The sequence below is a fragment of the Callorhinus ursinus genome, unplaced genomic scaffold (genome assembly GCF_003265705.2).
Source record: "Callorhinus ursinus isolate GAN/ISIS: 27379988/994484 unplaced genomic scaffold, GSC_fseal_2.0 scaffold11, whole genome shotgun sequence".
Classification (NCBI taxonomy): domain Eukaryota; kingdom Metazoa; phylum Chordata; class Mammalia; order Carnivora; family Otariidae; genus Callorhinus; species Callorhinus ursinus.
The window spans coordinates 47,750,473-47,771,695 of record NW_027397073.1 but is presented as its reverse complement, the minus strand read 5'-3'; the positions used below and the strand labels follow the sequence as shown (position 1 = coordinate 47,771,695).

At 37.2% G+C, this 21,223-nt stretch overlaps 2 protein-coding genes across 7 annotated transcripts in view; one reads left to right on the top strand and one right to left on the bottom strand.

The window, feature by feature from the left end:
* Positions 1–21,223, top strand: part of RBBP8 (RB binding protein 8, endonuclease) — a 110,338-nt gene that overhangs the window by 72,896 nt on the left and 16,219 nt on the right. For all 6 annotated transcript variants that reach the window (XM_073898416.1, XM_025886763.2, XM_073898415.1 and 3 more), the window contains 9 exons: positions 140–315; positions 3,153–3,257; positions 7,233–7,330; positions 8,953–9,062; positions 10,433–11,327; positions 11,410–11,533; positions 14,906–14,994; positions 16,438–16,555; positions 20,368–20,511. In XM_073898416.1, coding sequence (XP_073754517.1) covers positions 140–315; positions 3,153–3,257; positions 7,233–7,330; positions 8,953–9,062; positions 10,433–11,327; positions 11,410–11,533; positions 14,906–14,994; positions 16,438–16,555; positions 20,368–20,511 — 1,859 coding nt within the window. The remainder of the gene's footprint in view (positions 1–139; positions 316–3,152; positions 3,258–7,232; positions 7,331–8,952; positions 9,063–10,432; positions 11,328–11,409; positions 11,534–14,905; positions 14,995–16,437; positions 16,556–20,367; positions 20,512–21,223) is intronic.
* On the bottom strand, positions 12,209–12,701 carry LOC112835215 (thymosin beta-10-like). Its single transcript, XM_073897980.1, has one exon. It carries the CDS (start codon positions 12,625–12,627, stop codon positions 12,496–12,498), a length of 132 nt encoding a protein of 43 aa, XP_073754081.1. The 5' UTR covers positions 12,628–12,701; the 3' UTR covers positions 12,209–12,495.

The following is a 21,223-nucleotide window of genomic DNA, read 5'->3' as shown; positions in this document are numbered from 1 at the left end:
TAAAAAAATTAAAAAAAAAAAAAAAATGCAAGGCATTACATCTTTTACAACCTGTGTTCTTTTGTAAGTCCATACTAGGGATGTTTTAATAAATATTTGTTGAATTAATTTTCTTTCATTTGTCATTATCTTCCTCTAGAAATGATCAGCAGCACCAAGTGGCAGATCTTGACTCTGAGGAAAATGTTATTCCAGATTCACCAATAACAGCCTTTTCATTTTCTGGCATTAATCGGCTACGAAGAAAGGAGAACCTCCATGTCCGATACATAGAACAAACACATGCTAAACTGGAGCAGTCCGTGTGTACAAACGGTAAGGATTGGAGTTTTATTTTAGTTATCTGTTTTTGTATAAAAAAGTTTTCTGCTATGGTTCTTCCATCTAGTAGAGGGAAGATAGCCATTGTTAGGGAACTTACGTCGTAACTGTAAGTTTAAGTTCCATTAGTGAGGTGACTGGGAAGGCATTTTCTGCCTATGTTGTGTATAGGCATGCATTACTTATCTGAATATGTAAATGCCCAGCATTTTATAAATGTAGTTTATAGGTTTTTCTCCTTTTATTTAATTCCTATGTCTGTATCTGAGTGGGATTAGAAGGAAAAAGGAAAAGGAACTTAATGTTAATTTTCACCTATTGTGTGCCAGGTAATACACTGAGTGATTCAAGTGCATTATCACCAAATTTTAATTCTTCTGCCAATCTTGGAAGGTAGCTGTCAGTATCTTCATTTTATTTATTTATTTATTTATTTTTCCTAGGCAAAGAACTTTATTAACCTTGTTTCAAACTTTATTCCCAGGCTTCTTCAGCTTAATTAGCTGCAAAGAATTAATTGTGTATAAGCAAAAACTGAAAAGAGCTGCAGTGTCCAAGGGGCTTGGGCTTAAAAATATTAGAGATCTAGATTTTATCAGATCCATGAACAAAATTTTAAAAAGCAGTCATAATATAAAATAGCAGCTCCCGGTAACTTCTTCAAGTTTTATGTTCTTCAGAAGTTGACTCAATTCAGTTTGCTTCATTCTTGGAAGCTTCATCAAAATTCTCCACAAGATCTGGAACTTCATCATCATCATCCTCTCTGGTAGCAAGTGGTGCTTTTCCATCCACAGATTGTTTGGGCAGAGCTTCAGCCAGTCTTCTTAAACTAGTCAGACTGTCTGCACCAAGTTGGTTTAAGATACTGGGTAGCATTTCTGTCAGCTGCTTTGTCTCAGCATGGCCTGTAATGGTGAAAGTGTTCGCTGCCAGTGATGCCTGAACTTTGGGGTTGTTAAAATGGATCACTGTTCCTTGGTTTGTGAACATATTCACTTCTTCAATACCAGAGATATTGTTTACCCCTAACTTCTTTAAGGAGAACTGAAGTTTATTATCATCTGCTGTAGCCGTTCTATGAACCACCTTCTTTCGGCGAGCAGTTCCTTTCCCACCAATGCGCACTTGTGCTTGCAGTTTGACGAGTTTCTCCTGGTTCATGATAGTTTCTTTCATCTTGTTGGAGCGGAAATGGGACCGCGCGGGGGAATAGGGTTGGCGCTCAGGGGGTCTCGGGCGGACCAGCTGAGATTAGGTGCACACACGCAGGGACGCAAGATGGCAGCTAAAGGAGTATCTTCATTTTATAATGAAGAAAGGTTTGCTCTTTGGAGGGGTTAAATAACTGACTCAGGGTCACCTGTCAAGTAAGTAGGTGAGTCAGAATTCTAATACAGATCACCCTGGAGCAAAATTTTTATACTGTCCATGTCTTACCACAGCTACTCCTACCAGTAGCTTTAACTGGCTGTTTTTGTTTTAACTTGTAGCAATTGATGATAACCAAGAAATGGCTTTATAAAGTATCTACTTTGTGGCTTACCAGTGGCATATTTCTACTTCGAAGCCCACTTACCATTTCTGCTAAATACTTTGGAACTTCCTTTGCATATAGCCCTGAAATTTATCATGTGATGTGATACAATGATTATTTCTTTTAATATTGATATGAAATAAATGGTAAAGACTTTCATTTTTAACCTAAATTGTTTGTAACAAGGAAAACATTGGTTGGAGGGAAGGAGTGTGCATATTTCTAGAGATAATTTAATAATATAAATATAAATAAACTGTTGACAGTAGCTATGCCTTTAAAATAATAAGTAGATCTTATTTTTTGATATTGGAAAATTAGCAGGTTTTTTTTTTCCATTTTATATGAACTTGCATCACCCTCTAGTGGAAAACAAAAGAACTGTTACAAATCTTACATTTAATTAGGAACTAAAGTAAAATGTGAGCTCTTGAATCTAAAATGAACATTCTTTGGCCTTTTTAGTCTGCTATCTGACGGAATCACTACAGATAAGCCTCTACATATTGGATCATGTTTAAATGCATCTGTCAGAATACCTAAAAAAAACAAATCACAGCCGTTTTCTTTATTAGGAAAGTCTTTTTTTATATCTTGTCTAAATGTTTCTGGTTTATTTCTTCATCATATGAGAATAACCTGTAACTGTTTTAAAACTTGTCTGTTTTAGTCTTGCTCTGATCATTTTTACTTGGAATCTAAAATTTTGGTTATAAGATCGTTTTTGAGCCATGCAAATTATTTTAAAACTTATTTAAGGACTACTTGGTCTTCTTCCCTTTCTAACTACCCTTGCTTATTTTAGAGTTTATAGTGCATTATAATATTTTCTAGTTAAAATTAATAAAAGTCTGTTTCCCTTTACTTTGTCCTTCTTTTGGTTTTCTTTAAATTAAATCCTTAAACATTGGAATGGTTTCTAGTAAGCATGTTTTGGTATTTCCTTCCAGAAAATAAAAACTCTAAAAACAAAGATTGTTGAGATATATGATGCCATATTCATTTTAAATGAGCCTACTGATTTGCAACAAATACACAAGGAAAAGATGTGTTAAAATATTAGAACTCTAGGGTACTTAGGTCAGAAGAAGCTTATCTAGTCTAGTCCTTTCCCACAGTCCTAACTTCCAGCTTTGTTTCTTAGTGAAACTAAAAGAATGAACTTTTAGAATATGAAGATTTTATCAGTAAAATAACATTTCTAATGCACTTAAAGACAAGTTTGGTTTATTACATATTTTGGTATTTTGTATCATAATTGTTTATTTATATTTAATCTCTTTTCTCCCTTTAGAACTGAGAAAAGTTCCAAAGTCTTCAAATCATCCACAACATAAACCTAATGAAAGTGAAATTCTAGTGGCTGACACTTGTGATCAGAGTCAATCCCCAGTGGCTAGTAAGCAACATACTGAGATTTACTTTATAAGTTTAAAATTTGTGGTTACTTGTGGGCAAGAGAGGCCAACAGTCTGAATTAAGCAGTATTTTCCATATGATTTTGTTTGTATTATTGATAAATAGCAGTCTTTTTCATATTGGAAAGTCATGTTATCCTATTATTCATAGTAATACCCCTATCCGTATTAATACACATTGCTATTAATTTTAAGTAAACAAGCTTTCCTGTGCTTTATTCATTCATCCAACAAATACTTGAGTGCCTACTATATACCAGGCACTGAACAAAACAAAGCCCTTAACCTCATAGAGCTTACAATCTAGTTGAGGGAGAAAGAAAATAAATACATATTAGGTAGAAGCAAGTATTCTAAAGAATAATGCTGAGTCCTGGGATTGAGTCCTGCATCGGGCTCCCTGCTCAGCTTCTCCCTCCACCCTTCCCCCCCTGCTCGTGATCTCTCTCTCACTCCCTCGCGCTCTCTCAAATAAAATCTTTAAAAAAAGAGAGATACTAGAAAGCCTCACTTTAGAAAGTGACACTTGAGGAGAGATGTAGGGAAGCAAGGGAGTCATGTGGATATGGGGAAAGGGACACCCCAGGTAGAGAAGTCAGAGCACAAAGGCCTTGGGACCAGGGTGTTGTTTGGTTCTTTATGAGGAACATGAAGGAAGCCTCTGTGGCTAGGGCCGAGTGAGTGAAGGGGAGATTGGTTTGGGCAACTCTGTTCTTTAGAGCTGCTGTTTACCAAAAGGAAAGAGACTAGGAGCATCAGGTTTACAGAGTGGGAGGTGGGGATAGGGGTGGTTAGAAATCAGAAGTTTGGTTTTGAGAATATTATGAGGTGCTACATAGACATTCAAATAAGATTTTGGGTGAATAATTGGATGTGAGTTTAGAAAGGTCTAAGATAGAGATATGAATGGAAATTGTTAGTATGTGGGTGGTATTAAAGCCAGAAAACTAGATGAGATTACCAAGCAAGTGAATGTAGATAGAGAAGAGAAGTTCAAGTACTTAGCTCTGGGGTGCTTCATTATATAAAATAGTCATTCTCAGCTATTTTTCTTACCCCCACCCTAGCCTTTGTAGACATTTTTTTCCCTAACCACTTTTCCATGGAATTTCACTACTACAGATATACCGTATGAGTATATGTATATAAGTGCTTTATCCATAAAAAGATTGTTTTGCCTTCGGAACCATTTTTCACCTCCTTTTTTTTTTTTTTAAAGGAAGGTTTCTTTTTTTTTTTTTTTTAAGATTTTATTTATTTATTTGACAGAGACATAGCGAAAGAGGGAACACAAGCAGGGGGAGTGGGAGAGGGAGAAGCAGGCTTCCGGCGGAGCAGGGAGCCCGATGTGGGGCTCGATCCCAGGACCCTGGGGTCATGACCTGAGCTGAAGGCAGACGCTTAACGACTGAGCCACCCAGGTGCCCCCATTTTTCACCTCCTTAAAGGTGATATTACAGCTGTCTAGATGGTGGTTTAGAGGTTGTGAAAATGAGGAGGAACCAACAAAGTGAGCTGCCAGTGAGAGAAAAACTGAGATAGGGGCGCCTGGGTGGCTCAGTTGGTTAAGCGTCCAACTCTTGATTTCGACTTAGGTTATGATCTTGGGGTCTTGGGATCGAGCCCCTCATCAGGCTCTGTGCTCAGCAAGGAATCTGCTTCTCTCCTTCTCCCTCTCCCTCTGTTCTCTGTTTTTGTCTCTCTTTCAAATAAATAAATACATCTTAAAAAAAAAAAAACTGAGATAAAGTAGTGTCCTTTAAGCCATGTGGGGAGAGGAGGGAGTGGTCAACTGTGGCAGACAGTGCTAATAGGTCAGGGAAGATGAAGACTGAAAATTCACCATTGGATTTGGTCACATGCAGATCATTGAGTGTCAAAACTTGTAACACGAATTGTTAAAAGTGTAATGGTATTCAGCTAGACTGTTGCACGTCAAGAGAAGCTGGCAGAGTAAGCAGAGAGAACACTTGTAAACAGGACCTTCAAGGTGTTTTATGGGAGAGGGGACGGGAGAATGGGAGAGTAACTATGAAATGGGTCAAGTGAGGATGTTAAAAGATGGGATACTATAGCATATGCAGCATATTTTTTTTATTTATTTGAGAGAGAGAGAGTAAGCTGGGGGGTGGGGGAAAGAGCAGAGGGAGAGGGACAAGCAGACTCCACTCAGCGAGGGACCAGACACAGGGCTCGATCCCAGGACTCTGAGATCATGACCTGAGCTGAAACCAAGAGGCGGACGGTCAACAAACTGAGCCACCCAGGCGCCCCTGTGCAGCATATTTTTATGTTGGTGGAATGGTCAAGTACAGAGAGAGAAATGAGTAATTCTAAGGAAAGAGAGGGAACAGTTACTACATCCGTGAAAAGGTGAGAGGAGATGGTTGGTCAAGGTTAATCACATTCATTTAATGTGAGTACAAAACTTACTCTCTAAAAGCTAATAAGTCATTCATATTTGTGTGTGAGACAGGGAGTATGTGTCCATGTGTATAGACAGACTGTCTGGCAGAGGGTCCTGGGGACATAACACTGAGTGTGGCAGATCCTTATTTGTCTACACTCTGGAACCCTTTCTCGTCTGCTGCTGCCAGGACTTTGCTCCCTCAGTTGTCCTCCTTTCTTATATCTCCACCTTCTCTGCATGTTTGTTCTTTTCAATATATGCATATGTTACCTTCTATCTTTTAAAAATAACCCCTCTCCTTTTTTTTTTTTTTAAAAGATTTTATTTATTTGACAGAAACACAGCAAGAGAGGGAACACAAGCAGGGGGAGTGGGAGAGGGAGAAGCAGGCTCCCAAGGAGCAGGGAGCCCGATGCGGGGCTCGATCCCAGGACCCCGGGATCATGACCTGAGGCTGAAGGCAGCTGCTTAATGACTGAGCCACCCAGGTGCCCCAAAATAACCCCTCAATTGTCTCCATTCTTAGCTGCAGCTTCTGTTCAAAGCTGAAAAAGTGGTCTGTGTTCTGTATTATCTCCCAGTCATTCCAGTTGAATCCAGTAGGGGAAGGATTGCACTCTTCACCTCTCCATACGCCAGGGAGTGAGAGAGAGCGAGAGATCCCTCACTGGCCTATCTGGGCTTATGTCCTACTATAGTTACATCTTTTGCATTTTGATTTCCAGCAATTCACGTATCTGAACCCTTACACATACTTAGAGTCCTTCCCTCTGTCCCTGGGCCAGGTGACCTGTCCAGATCCTCTTGTTCTCAAGGGGTCAGCTGAGGCATCACTGGCTATAGCTTTCCCTGATAACCCAAGGCAGATTTAGGAGTTCTTCCTCTCTGTTTAAATCACTCCTTATGCACCTTTAATGTTTATCACATTTTATTGCAATTCTCTTTTTTACCTTTCTGTTTCACCTGTATCACCCCTTAATCTCTTTGAGGACAAGAACTTTTTTTCTTTTCATCTAGTGCCTAGCACAATACCTAGAATTTAATATGTGCCCCATAAACACCTGTTGATTTGTTGAAACTCTGTACACATAAAACTTTGTAAAATACTTGAATGCAGGTAATTATGTATGTTTTAGCTTTAATCTTGAAAATTATGCAGTGCTGAAAATCTCTCCCACAAAGTATGTTTTCATGAAAGATATTATAAATATGGTTTTATATTCATGCCATATCTTAAACTACAAGAAATCCATCGCAATTATATATGATTTTTTTAGGGTTTTTATTCAGTGGCAATAAGAAAAATAATCTGCCCATTGCATTCCGTTCATTTAGGAAAAATAGAAAATCTTAGCTGAAAAAATTTGGCAAATGTAAATGATAGATACCTGCAGTTTATTGCCATTTATGATAGATATTTTGGACTTTTTTGCACAGAATTTTAAAATTATCCGGTACCATCGATAAAGTAGTTCTTTGAGCCTCTTTTTTTCAATACATCTCATTTCTGCAATTACATAATTGTGGGTTTTTTTTTCTTATTTAGAAACACATGGAACAAGCAGTTGTCCTACCGATAAGTCATCTTTTAATTTAGCTACAGTTGTTGCTGAAACACTTGGATTTAGTGTTCAAGAGGAATCTGTAAGTAATTGTTTAGTTTGGTGATAATATGAATTAACTGGTGTCCTTTTAGGTCGGTTGTTAGAGAATTGAGCAAGAGAAGTTATTTTATCCAAGGATCAAGGGATAAAGGCCTAGAACAAAATTGATATGGTTAGAAGGGCCCATTTATATTATCTACCCCAGCATCCCAAAAACCTGAAGTCTTTAGAATTCTTCGTATTACAGGTTGTGGGTTGAATCAAAATTTAGGGAAGTGATGATGGCGTGGAGGGTTTGACCAACCCTTCCCTGCTTCCTGTATCCTCCCTACCCCTAGCTTGTTTTGTCTTACTGAAGACTTAAACTTTAAGGTTGGTGTCAGAATTTATTGGAATTTTTCAGTAGCCTTTAAACTGGGGTTTGTTTTGGAAAACAGGCTGAATTCTTGGGACTGCTGTAGATGCTTTAGTTTTTTTGTCCTTATATGTGCAATCTCATTCTTAGGGATTGGGTCAGAAATTGATCCCATGAATTTCTTTTCATTTTTTTAGTACTTCCTTACATCAGGCACATTCACTTTTTTTCCTTAAGTGATCCCTAAAAATAGAAAGCTTACTCTTCAATTTTGTTTTATTTTGATGCAACTTTAAAATATATTCCTTTGCTTTAGTCAGTAAATGTATATTTGCTCTTATAAAATTGTCTTACTGTTAAATTCTTAAAAATGGAATTGATTTTTCATGTTTGGATTTTGTTTTTGTTCTTTCTAGTTTTAAATCACTCTTCAAGTGGTAGTGGGTAGTTTTTAACCTTTGAACTTCAAATGTGTTTTAATGATTTCTAATTCCCTCCTACCCATAAACCTGACAAGTAAGTAGTTTATATATTAAATATATTAAGGGAGCTAATCTCTAAAGACGTGCTGCTCAAGGTGTGATCCATAGGCCAACAGCATCTGGGTCACCTTAAAGTTTTGTTGGAGAATCTCAGACCCCACTCCAGACCTACTGCAAGAGAACTTGTGTTTTCACAAGATCCCCGGTTGATTTGAATGCATCTTAAAGTTTGAGAAGCACTGCTCTCTTTTAAATTCATCTCCTATCAGCATAAATAACTATCTTTATTCCTTTTGCCTCATCTTAGTGTGTTTTGGAATTGGAGTTGATGGAGTTTTACATACCAGTAATAGAATGTACTTATGTAGAATAGTAAAATATTGATGGCTTTCTCTCTTTAAACTTAGAAGTACTTCATATTTTTTTTTATCGTGGTGAAATGCACATAACATAAAATTAACCATTTTAAAGTCTACAGTTCATGGCATTTAATACATTTACAGTATTATGCAGCTACCACCTCTCTGGTTCCAAAGCATTCTCATCACCCCAAAATAAAACTGGTACCTGTTAAACATTCAATTCTCATTCCCTACTACCCACAGCCCCTGGCAACCACCAGTCTGCTTTTTATCCTTAAAGATCTGCCTATTCTGGATAATTCATATAAATGGAATCCTACATCATGTGGCTTTTGAGTCTGGCTTCTTTCACTTAGTCTTTTTTGGGGTTCATCCACATCACAGCATATATCAACATTTCATTCCTCTTTAAGAATGAATAATCTTTCATTGTATCTATGTACTTTATATTTTACTATTGAAGGAATCTCAGGGTCCCATGAGCCCTCTTGGTGATGAATTCTATCAATGTCTAGAAGATCACAAGAAACAACCTTTTGAGGAATCTATAAGAAACAATGAAGACAGTTTAAGGTAATTTGGGGCACTTTGGTAAAAAACTTAGACTATTGGTGAGATCTCATTTCAGTAAGTTCTGTATAATCAAACTGTTTCTGTCAGCATATAGTTTGTCATTCTGGTTGTATTTATTTATTTATTTATTTTTAAGCAGGCTCCATGCCCATCATGGGGCATAAACTCAGGACCCTGAGATCAAGAGTTATGTATTCTACCAACTGAGCCAGCCAAGAACCTGTATTAATTTTTATTTTAAAAAATATTTTTCCCATGAGGTGCCTGGGTAGCGAAATCAGTTAAGCGTCCTACTCTTGATTTCAGCTCATATCATGATTTCAGGGTCATGAGATTGAGCCCCAAGTCAAGCTCCATGCTCAGAAGGGAGTCTGCTGGAGATTCTCTCTCTCTCTCAAATAAATAAATCTTTTAAAAATACATGTGTTCCCCACTTTATGATGAATTGAGGACCTTTTGCATTACTATGGAGAGATATTATTTTTTAGGTTCTTTCTGTACTTCTATCAAGCATTATTTAAGAGTTTCCAGCCTTGTTCCTCTGCTTCTATAAAGACCCAGTCTCTGTTTGTTTTTCCAAAAACTAGATGTTATAAAATGCATCTATAAGCTTCGATGAATTTTCAAGATTGTGTTGCATCTCATTTACTAATTTCAGAACATCCACTAATAATACCTATATTTATGTATTGTCTTGCTTTTTTTTAAAAGTGCTTTTAGTTTTAGATGCATATATCATATTTAATTTGTCATCAAAGTAATTCATTAAAGTAGGTTTTATTACTCCTATTTAGTCGACAAAAATTCAGCTCTACAGAGATTAAATGCCTTATTTAACACCACATAACTCTTAAGGACTAGAGCCGGAGCTCTTACCCATTCCACATCTTCAAACTTAAACCTAATACTTTAGTGTACTATCACAGCTGTCTGCTCTGCTACAGGCAGGCTGGCTCTTAAGTTACATTCAATTCTGTAGTAGAAGGATTTTGTTTCTTGAAGTTACTTATGAAGAGATTTCATATCAACAAAAGAATTTGGGTCTCTAGTGGAATTTATTAAAATATGATTTTCTTATATTAGTGAAGTTGTTTAAATTACTTAGGAAAAATATTTATGGATAGGAATATCAAGGTATTGAGATAGATTTACTGTATCATTTTTCCTCTGCTTTTTGTCAGCCAAATGAAGAAAAGCAGACACCTCTACCCTATTTCAAATGTTGGTTAATCATCTGAGTCTAATACATGGCTAAAACCCTTATTATTAATAATTCTATATTAGTGTAAGTTTTCTCATATGCTTGTCTTACAATTTTTACCCTATTTCTTCAGTAGGAAGAAAGTTTTACCACTCCTTATTTTTTTTAGATTTTCAGATTCTAAATCAAAGACTCCTTCTCAAGAAGAATTGACTACTCGGGTATCTTCTCCTGTATTTGGGGCTACCTCTAATGTGAAACGTAGTTTAGGTTTGAATACAAGTTTGTCCCCTTCTCTCTTAGAGACTGGGAAAAAACTTCTGAAAACAGCACCCTTCAACAACATTTCTACTTCTAGATCAGAGAAAACTAGATCAAAATCTGAAGATAGTGCCCTTTTCACACATCATAATCTTGGGTCTGAAGTGAACAAGATCATTAGCCATTCATCTTCAAATAAGCAGATGCTTATCAATAAAAATGTAAGTGAATCCAAAAATGAACAGGATGGTTTTGATCACATTAAAGATGCTGTCACTGATAAAGACAAACATGCGGTATCCCTGAAATCACTGGGAGGCAGAACATCCAAAAGAAAGAAAATTGAGGAAGAAACTGAAGATGAAGTTAGCTGCCCCCAAGCCTCTTTTGATAAAGAAAATGCCTTTCCTTTTTTACTGGATGGTCATTCTTCTGTGAATGGAGACTATGTGATGGATAAACCTCTAGATCTGTCTGATCGATTTTCAGCTATTCAGCGTCAAGAGAAAAGCCAAGGAAGTGAGACCTCTAAAATCAGATTTAGGCAAGTGACTCTCTTTGAGGCCTTGAAGCCCATTCCAAAGGGCTCTTCCTCAAGCCGCAAGGCCTTGAGCGGAAGCAGTGTGTTAACCAGAGATTCCCCAGAGGAGCCCTGTTTACAGGAGTGTATCCTCCAGTCCTTGGGTAAATCATCTCCAGATAATAAAACACCATTACAAATCAAGGAAGAAAATCCCATCTTTAAAATCCCTCTACGTCCACGTGAAAGTTTGGAGACCGAGAATCTTTTCGATGATATGAAGGTTTGTGTTAAATCTTCAAGTATTTTTATTAAAATGGTTGTTCATTATTTCATCTAGATGCTAATAATTCTTTCTGTTTAAGGGAACTGATTCTCATGAGCCAGTAAAAATAGCCAGGTCAGTCCGTGGAGCATGTGAACTTACATCCGTTCTTCAGTTAAATCCATGTAGAGTTGCTAAAACAAAGTCTGTACAAAACAGTCAAGGTATGTTTACTATAGATAGTATTTCCACTCTTTTTTAATGATCTCGAGTGTTACACAATATACATTCTTTGAATATACTGAATTGTTTTAGGAAAAACATTTCTTCCTGCATATTTCTGTGCTTACGGGATGATTCTCACTGGTTTCATTTTGCATGTGATTTTCTTGCTCTCATGCTTTTTGAAAAAATGAATTGAGGTCTTTAATACCTACTTTTTAGGTGATTTTGTGGATTTACCTATTTTATGTAATTTCTTATTTTCTTTACAAAAGCTTTACAAATTTTAAACTATGTGGAGTTTTAAAATACATAAAGTAAAATTTTCATCATCCAAACCTTGTTCCTCCCCCCACAGGTAGCCTGTCCTTTTTCTTTGCCTTTACGTGTATATGTATAAACATATGTGTATATACATTTATGTGGGTTTTTAACTTCTTGTTTGAAAACCTTTTTTACTCTTAATAGGTATGTTAATCTTTTCATAATTTTGCTGTGTTTAAATGAGTCTTTTTGTTTTTTTGGCCACCAAATATTTCTGTACTTCATATGTAGTATTTTTTCTTTTATTCTTTATTGCAAAGTTTTTCCTTTATTCTGGGTTTATTTTCCTTTTCTTCCTGAAGCACATTCTTTAGTGTTCTTCTAGAAGGCAAGAGTTTCAGTCTCTGTATGAAAACACTTTCTTCACTCCCATTTCTGTTTTTCTTTTCATGCCACGAGGTGTGTTTTATTTTCATTAAACATACAAATAATTTGCTATAATATCCCAGGGCAAACCGGAGAATTTGGCAGTCCGATTGGGGGGGGGTCCCCTCAGAGACCCGCAGGCCGGTGGCGTCGGCATGGAGTGCCCAGGTTCACAGTGCAGCTTGTCGCTCGTGTCCATCTTGCAGGTGGCTCTTCTTCCTCCACATCACGACTGGGGTCTCGAATCCTCGGGCGTGGGGAATCCTCTAGGTTCTTAGGAAATTTCACTGCGCTTCTCCTGCTCAATGGTCTCTTTGGTTGGCAGGGTGTTCTCCTGCGTCTCCGTTTTCTTCAGCTTGGCCTTATCGAAGCTGGTGATTTCCCCCATGTCCGGCTTGTCTGCCATTTTCTTAAAGCGATCCGTGGAGTTCCGCTCCAAGCCCGGCGCCTGGTGCTCCCACTCGCGTTGCTGCAGCAAGAGACCTCATTTCTGATTTTTTTTACATTTTTGGTTTTGAGTTTTTGTTTTTTTTTTCTCATGACTGCTCTAGGGATGATAAACCCTACTTAACCTTTCACAATTTAAAGTTAATATTATGCCACTTCGTGTTCTTTGTGCTTTATGTAGTTGTCATGCATGTCCACATACATTGAAAACTCCTTCAAACAATGTTACAATTTTAACTTTTAAAACAATTTTTGAGGGGTGCCCGGGTGGCTCAGTCGTTAAGTGTCTGCCTTCGGCTCAGGTCATGATCCCAGCATCCTGGGATCCAGCCCCACATCGGGCTCCCTGCTCGGCAGGGAGCCTGCTTCTCCCTCTCCCACTCCTCATGCTTGTGTTCCCTCTCTCGCTGTGTCTCTCTCTGTCAAATAAATAAATAAAATCTTAAAAAAAAACAATTTTTGATATAAAAATCACTCATTAAAGTGTACAAGTCAGTTGTTTTGTATACTCAGAGTTGTACAACCATTACTGTAGTCTGAGTTTAGAACGTTTTTATCGCCTCAAAAAGAATAGTACCCATTAAGTTAATATCCAAAATATGTGAAGAACTTACACAACTCAATACCAAAAACACAAATAATTCAATTTAAAAATGGGCAGAGGACCTGAACAGAAATTTTTTCAAAGAAGACATACGGATTGCCAACACACATGAAAAGATATTCCACATCACTAATCATCAGGGAAATAGAAATTAAATCCACAATGAGATGTCACTTTATACTTGTCAGAATGGCTAAAAGCAAAAACGCAAGAAGTAACAAATTATGACAGATGTAGAGAAAAACAAAGCCTCATGCACCATTGGTGAGAATGCTAATTGGTACTGCTACTATGGAAAACGGTGTAGAGGTTCCTCAAAAAATTAAAAATAAAATTACCATATGATCCAATAATTCCACTACTAGGTGTTTACCCAAAGGAAATGAAAATACTAATTCAAAAAGATATATGGACCCCTATGTTTATAGCAGCATTATTTACAATAGCCAAGATATGAAAGCAACCCAAGTGTCCATAGATAAATGAATGGATTTAAAAAAGATGTGGTTATGTATATACAGTGGAATATTACTCAGCCATAAAAAAGAATGAAATCTTGCCATTTTGCAACAACGCAGATGGACCTAGAGGATATAATGCTGAGTGAAATAAGTCAGACAGAGAAAGACAGAAACCATATGATTTCACTTATATGTGGAATTTAAGAAACAAATAAACAGAAGAGGCAAAACCAAAGCAGACTCTTAAATACAGAGAACGAACTGATGGTTGCCAAAGGGGAGGTGGGGGGATAGGAATGAGTGAAATAGGTAAAGGGGATTAAGAGTACACTTTCTTGATTAGCACTGAGAAGTATATAGAAATGTTGAACCATTGTATATTTGAGACGTATATAACACTGTATGTTAATTCTATTTGAAGAAAAAAAATTTTCTAAGTAAAGAACAGTATCCATTAGCAATCATTCTGCATTCCTCTCCCCTCTTCCCCAATCCTAGGCAACCACTAACCTACCCTCTGTCTCTATAGATTTGCCTATTCTGTGTTTTCATATAAACGGAATCATACAATATATGATCTTTTGTGACTTCTTTTATTTTCACTTTTTTCACTATTATAAATAATGCTTGCTATGAACATTGATGTACAATTTTATGTAGATGTATGTTTTCATTTTTCTTGAGTTACATATAGGAGTAGAATTGTTGGACCATATGCTAACTCTCTTTAACCTTTTGAGGAACTATGTGTTTTCCGAAGTGTCTGTCATTTCACATTCTCACCAGCAGCACATGAGGTTCCCATCTCTCCACATTCTCACCAATACTTGTTGTTATCTGTCTTTTTGATTCTAGCCATCCTATTGGGTGTGAAGTGTTACCTCATTGTGGTTTTGATTCGCCTTTCCCTGATGGCTACTGCTATCTTATCATGTGCTTATTTGCCAATTCCCTTCTTTGAAGGACTGTCTATTCAGATTCTTTGCTCATTTTCAGTTGGGGTATTTGTCATCTTATTGAGTTGTGAGAGTTCTTTATGTGTCCTAGATACAACCCTGTTAGCAGATAATGATTTGCAAATCTTTTTTCACATTCTGTGGATCCCATTACGTTTTAAAGTAGTAAGAATGTTTAAAATCCATTTTAATTGTATTTTTTTCTCCTTACTGAAGATGTATCCTTTGAAAATATCCAGTGGAGCATAGATCCAGGAGCAGACCTTTCTCAATATAAAATGGATATTACTCTAATAGATACAAAGGTAAGTTAGAAAGTAAAACCAAGGCCCATGTGGTTATTCTAGTAAGTTGTTAGTCACCCTCCTCCCCTAACTCATTCTGTGACCTTAAGATAATCACATACCTCTTAAAACCTGATTTATTCATTCAGAAAAGTAAGAAATAAATATGCTAATTTTTCTAACTTTATGATATTTTTGAAAGGGTAATAATACCTTCTGACTTTAAAAGCCTTAGCTGGGACACCTGAGGGGGCTCAGTCAGTTAAGCGTCTGACTCTTGATTTCAGCTCAGGTCATGATCTCGGGGTCATGAGATCAAGCCCCACGTTGGGCTCTGCACTGGGTGTGGAGCCTACTTAAGACTCTCTCTCTCCCTTTCCCCCTGCCCCTCCTCTTTCTTTCCCTCTCTAAAGAAAAAATTTTTAAAAAGACCTTTGCTGGAAAATATTATTATGGCTTTAAAATAATGAAAAATGCTAGTTACATATTCTAATAATTATATATATATTTCTTAAAGATTTTATTTATTTGAGAGAGAGCAAGCACGAGCGGGGGGAGGGGCAGAGGGACAAGTAGACTTCTCACTGAGCAGGGAGCTTGACACAGGGCTGGATCCCAGGACTCTGGTACCATAACCTGAGCTGAAGGCAGACACTTAATTGACTGAGCCACGCACGTGCCCCTTAATAATTTTATATTTTATCAAAATAATTCATATGCCTTGATTAGCTTTAAAAATAATGTTACCATCAAGAAAAAAATTCATTTTCCTAGTTGGCTATTTTTTAAATACTGTATATTTCTTTAAAAATTAAAATTCTGGGGTGCCTGGGTGGCTCAGTCAGTTAAATGTCCAACTCTAGATTTTGGCTCTGGTCATGATCTCAGGGTCGTGAGATTGAGCCCTGCATCCAGTGTGGAGCCTGCTTAAGATTCTCTGTCTCCCTCTCCCTCTGCCCCTCCCTACCTCTTAAAAAAAAAATAGTAAAATTAAAATTCCTGGTGGAAATAACTCTTTTGGCTTGTATTTAGGTTCTACATAGTTTGAGAAGTTCTCTTTCACTTGGGAGCATATTAATGAAGTATTTAACTTGCTACAGTATGAAATTTGTTGTGTGTACACTGACATTCATTACTGTGAGACCAACTGGAGAAGAAAGGGAGGAGAAGCCCAGGGAGTTGAGTAGTGCACAACTCTCCCTTCCTTGGCAGCAGTCTTTCTTTTCATGGGCTTAAGAGAGGATGCTTGTATATTGAAGCTAAAATGTTTTACAGGCAATAAAACCTAAATCTATATATTCCTAAGGTAAAAGTAAATATAACTTCATGCTCCTGAAATGTATACTTAAAGTATGGTAAAAATGATAAATTTCATGCTATGTATATTTTACCAGAATTTTTAAAAAGTAATATATAAGACCATGTGGGATAATTGTTAAATTTTTTGAATTTTTAAATATTTAGGATGGCAGTCAGTCAAGATTAGCAGGAGGAGAGACAGTGGACATGGACTGCACATTGGTTAGTGAAACTGTGCTTTTAAAAATGAAGAAGCAGGAGCAGAAGGGAGAAAAAAGCCCAAGTAAGATTTGATTTCTTTTTTTATTTAATAAAAATGTGGAAGGAAGTTTATAGTTGTACCATTGCATTGATGACCACAAGTTACCTCTTCACCATAAACCAGGTTTTTTTTCTTCTGATAAATAGATTTCTCTCAGTAAAGCTCAGTTTCAGTATTTCAAGGGCAAAAAATCCTTAGCCAAAATCTTTTTTGTTTTCCAGGAAGAATTCAAATTGTTTCCAGGATTCAGCAAACCACAGCCAGCTGCCAGTTTTATAAGTAAAGATTTATTAGAACACAGTTTCACTTATTTGTTTATGTGTTGCCAATGGCTGCTTGCATGGTACCACAGCAGAGCTGAGTAGTAGCTGCAGACCTTATTGGGCCCACAGGCCAAAAATATTTCCTGACTGACCCTTTAAGAAAAAATTTGCTGATCCCTGGTGTTATCCCTAGATAATTTTTTGTAGAAGGGAATCTTGAGAGTCCTGTCTTAGAAATAGGAATTTGCAAAGCAATTTGATAAGGTGAAAAGGGGAGGGTCTGCTGAGAAGTATTTGTATAGACTTGTAAATTAGCAGTAAACTAAGAATAATAGTATATATGCTGAGTTACCCTGCCATATTCTGCTTCTACAGAAAAGGGGATTTGGCCTTTTGTGATAACAGACTATTAATTCTTCATCTAAAGTCTTGATTTTCCAAAAGAGGCAGGAACAGTGGAAGGATTTTGGTTGGCACCACCTTAGCAACATCCCTAACTACAGAGGCATATGTCATGAGATCAACTAGGCCAGGAATAGTGTCACTTACACTCTTATGCTAAGGGTTAGGACCTGCCACAGAGGATGCAGGGCCAAAAGCAAGGACATTTTCCAGTGATCATCTGTTAGAAACTGAAGACAGTCTATATGTACATTCCCTATCTTGTTCTGAATATTCTGTAATCTTCCTTCCCCGGGGCTGAAGCCAATCTTGTCCCCACTTCTTTTGAAACACTTCTATCTCAGGATGCCTGGTGGCTCAGTCAGTTAAGCATCTGACTCTTGGTTTCAGCTCAGGTCATGATCCTTAGGGTCATGGAATTGAGCCCCACATGGGGCTTCCCTCCTCAGCGAGTACCCTTCTTCCCCTCTCTCTCTCTCCCTCTGCCCCTCTCCCTGCTTGTGCACTCTCTCTCTGACTCTCTCTCCCTCTCTCAAATAAATCTTATAAAAAAGAAAAAAAGAAACACTGTCTCTTGCTGCCCTAACTGCAGTAAGTGAGGAAAAATTGTAGTAGTCTTTGCCTTAATTCTTTGTTCTTTAGGAATGAGTAACCATACAATCAAGTAGCTGGCTGCCTACGTTGAAAGGCCTACCTATTAAAAGAAAAAACCTTAACAGTGATTTATTGTCCTTTTATAGTGAATGACACTTAAGTAACTTTCTTCTTAAGAAGGTACTTTGCTTTTAAGATTATTTTGTCTGGTACCAGCTCCCGATAATGTTTTCCTTATTTCTGTTTAAAAAAAGAAAATGTAAAACTAAAGTACGACTACTTTGGCTTCAAATTTATCTAGTTAATTCAAAGAATATGATGGTTTCCCAAATACGTTTGAAGCAAGTATCATTTGGAAGTGAGGTTAGAATTTGAACTAATGAGTGGAGACAGTTTTGGCTACATAAGATATTGTGAGTACTATTGCTATTATAATAAACCACTCCGATAACTTAAAGGATTAAGACAACAGTCATTTTCTTATCTTTCACAGTTTCTATGGTTCAGGAAGAGTTTGGCTGGATGGTTCTGTCCCAGGGTTTCTTATGCAGTTGTAGGCAAATGGTAGCTAGAACTGGAACAGCAGAGGGGTAGACAAGCTGAGGGTGGCTTGGCATCTCTCTTCATTTAATTTCAGGGCTTCTCCATATGGCCTTTCCACGTGGGGCAGTTTGAGCTTCCTCATCACATGGAGACTAGGGTCCCAGAGTCAGCATCCCAAAAATAACAATGCAGAAGTGCATGGTATTTTTATGATCTGGCCTCAGAAGTTGTATAGTGTCACGAAGACCTACCCAAGTTCAAAGCAAGCAAGCAGCCCTTCCCACTCAGTGGAGGAGTGTAAGACCAGCACCTAGGATAGGAGATATTTTTAAAGCCATATGTGGAAAAAGATAGTCCCGTGCATTTTACCCATAAGGTAGATCTTTTTAATACTTAGAATTGGTTAAAAATGAATCATACCAATAAAATACCCCAATGACTGCTAATATTTCAGTTCAAAAATATGTTTTATATTTCTACTGTGTATTAGACTTCCCAGATGCTGTGATAGAAAGATTAATAAGGATATAGTCTCTGTTGTCAAGTATTTCAGTCAGAAGTCAGACCCAAAAAAAATAAATTAGTGGGGCACATGGGTGGCTCAGTTGGTTAAGCATCTGACTCTTAATTTAGGCTCAGGTCATGATCTCAGGATTGAGCCCCGCATCGGGCTCCATGCTGGGTGTGAAGTCTCCTTAAGATTCTCTCTCTCCCTCTCCTTCCTACCCCTCCCTCCCTGCTCACACCCTCTCTCTCTCAAAAAAAAAAAAAAAAAAATTTTTTTTAATTAAAAAGAAAAACAAACTAGTGATTTAACATTGTGAATTATTAACAGCATATACAGGATACTTTGGGAATACCTACCTAACACACTGCCTAGCACATAGAAATTATATATTATTTACAAATTTGATCCTCAGTGTGAAAAGAAATAATGTTTAATCATTCAGTAAATATTGAGCTTCAATTCTATAGGGAAGTGTTTCAGGAACTGGAAAAATGAGTAAACAGAACAAAAGTACCTACTTCGTGGAACTTACCTTCTAATTTAAGGGGAGAAATAATCAAATATGTGGTATAATAGATGCTAAGTTCTGGAGAAAGATAAAATAGGGTAAGGGTGCTAGAACACCATGGATTGAGGGAGGTGGTGGTTATTTTATAGAGAGGAATCTGAGCAGGCTTCTGCTCTATCATGTGTGTTAGCCAACTGGATCTATTTCTGTTTTGTAGTAAACTGCCATTTTTCAAAATGTGATTATATAGTGGGAACTGTAGTTAGTACTCTGAGGATGAATTTAGCACTTAACATATCAAATGAGGAATTGAATTCATTATTTCTAGCAATACTCAACTACCAAGTGTTATTGATGATGTAAGAAAACACTTCTTTTGCTACCACATTAGAAATAAGCAGATGAGGGTGCCTGGGTGGCTCAGTTGGTTAAGCGACTGCCTTCGGCTCAGGTCATGATCCTGGAGTCCCGGGATCGAGTCCCGCATCAGGCTCACCGCTCGGCGGGGAGTCTGCTTCTCCCTCTGACCCACCCCCCTCTCATGTGCTCTCTCTCTCTCTCATTCTCGCTCTCTCAGATAAATAATAAAATCTTAAAAAAAAAAAAAAAGAAATAAGCAGATGAGCAAGTTCTATAGATTTTAATGTCAGTTATTTATACACATTTTATTTAAACCTAATATTTTTCATCATTATGATGCATTTTCTATTCCTCACAGTTTTTTGGTAGGACTCGTTTTAGTGTAGTATGAATTATACATGAGCTAATAGGGAGAAAAAGATTTTTATGTATATAATGAAAACAACAAACATTCTCTTCACATGAATAAAGGACATTTAAAGCCCTAACATAAAGTCTTTGTAAATATAGTAACTATCTAGACTTGGGGGTTTACTGTTGCCCCATGTACATCCTAGGCAAGTGTATTTTGTGGCAGTTACTACAAGTTTCACATTGGTCTACGTAGAAAGCAAAAAGCTTGCTTGTTGCCCTAAGCCAGTGCTCTTTTACATAGATGGAGAAAGAAAAATGAATGATAGCTTGGAAGATATGTTTGATCGGACAACACATGAAGAATATGAATCCTGTTTGGCAGACAGCTTACCCCAGGTGGCAGATGAAGAAGAGGGATTGTCAACTACCACAAAGAAACCAAACTGTAAGGCTATTTTCTTTCTAATTATGGCTTCTCGGTTACACTTAGTTCAGTAAATTAAGTCAACAAGCTAGTTAATGGAGACCTGATGGGGTATATATTAATAATTAAAATTTCATATTTCTTGTATAAATTTCTTTTAGTTAGATAATTTCAGACCAACAAAAGAGTTACGAAAAAATAGCTCAGAGGAAAGAAAATAGTTCAGAGGATTCCCTGTACTTTTCATTCAGCATCCCCTTATATTAATATGACCATAAAATATTCATAAAAACTAAGAAATTAATCTTGATTGAATACTACCGATTTCTTTATAACTTGTGCATAAAGTTCATAAAAAAGTTTTGAGAACATTCTTTGTTAAGTAATAATCATTGTAATAGAGTTGGAAGGAGAAAGTTTTACAGAAAATTCAGACTAATTTTCTGTTTGAATGCTTTATCTTCCCAGACAAAATAATGTAACTATATGTATCCGTCTTTTTAAAATTCTTTTTTTTTAAAGATTTTATTTATTTATTTGACAGAGACACAGCAAGAGAGGGAACACAAGCAGAGGGGGTGGGAGAGGGAGAAGCAGGCTTCCTGCAGAGCAGGGAGCCTGATGCGGGGCTCGATCCCAGGACCCTGAGACCATGACCTGAGCCGAAGGCAGACGCCTAACGACTGAGCCACCCAGGTGCCCAGTCTTTTTAAAATTCTTACCAGGGTCCCTG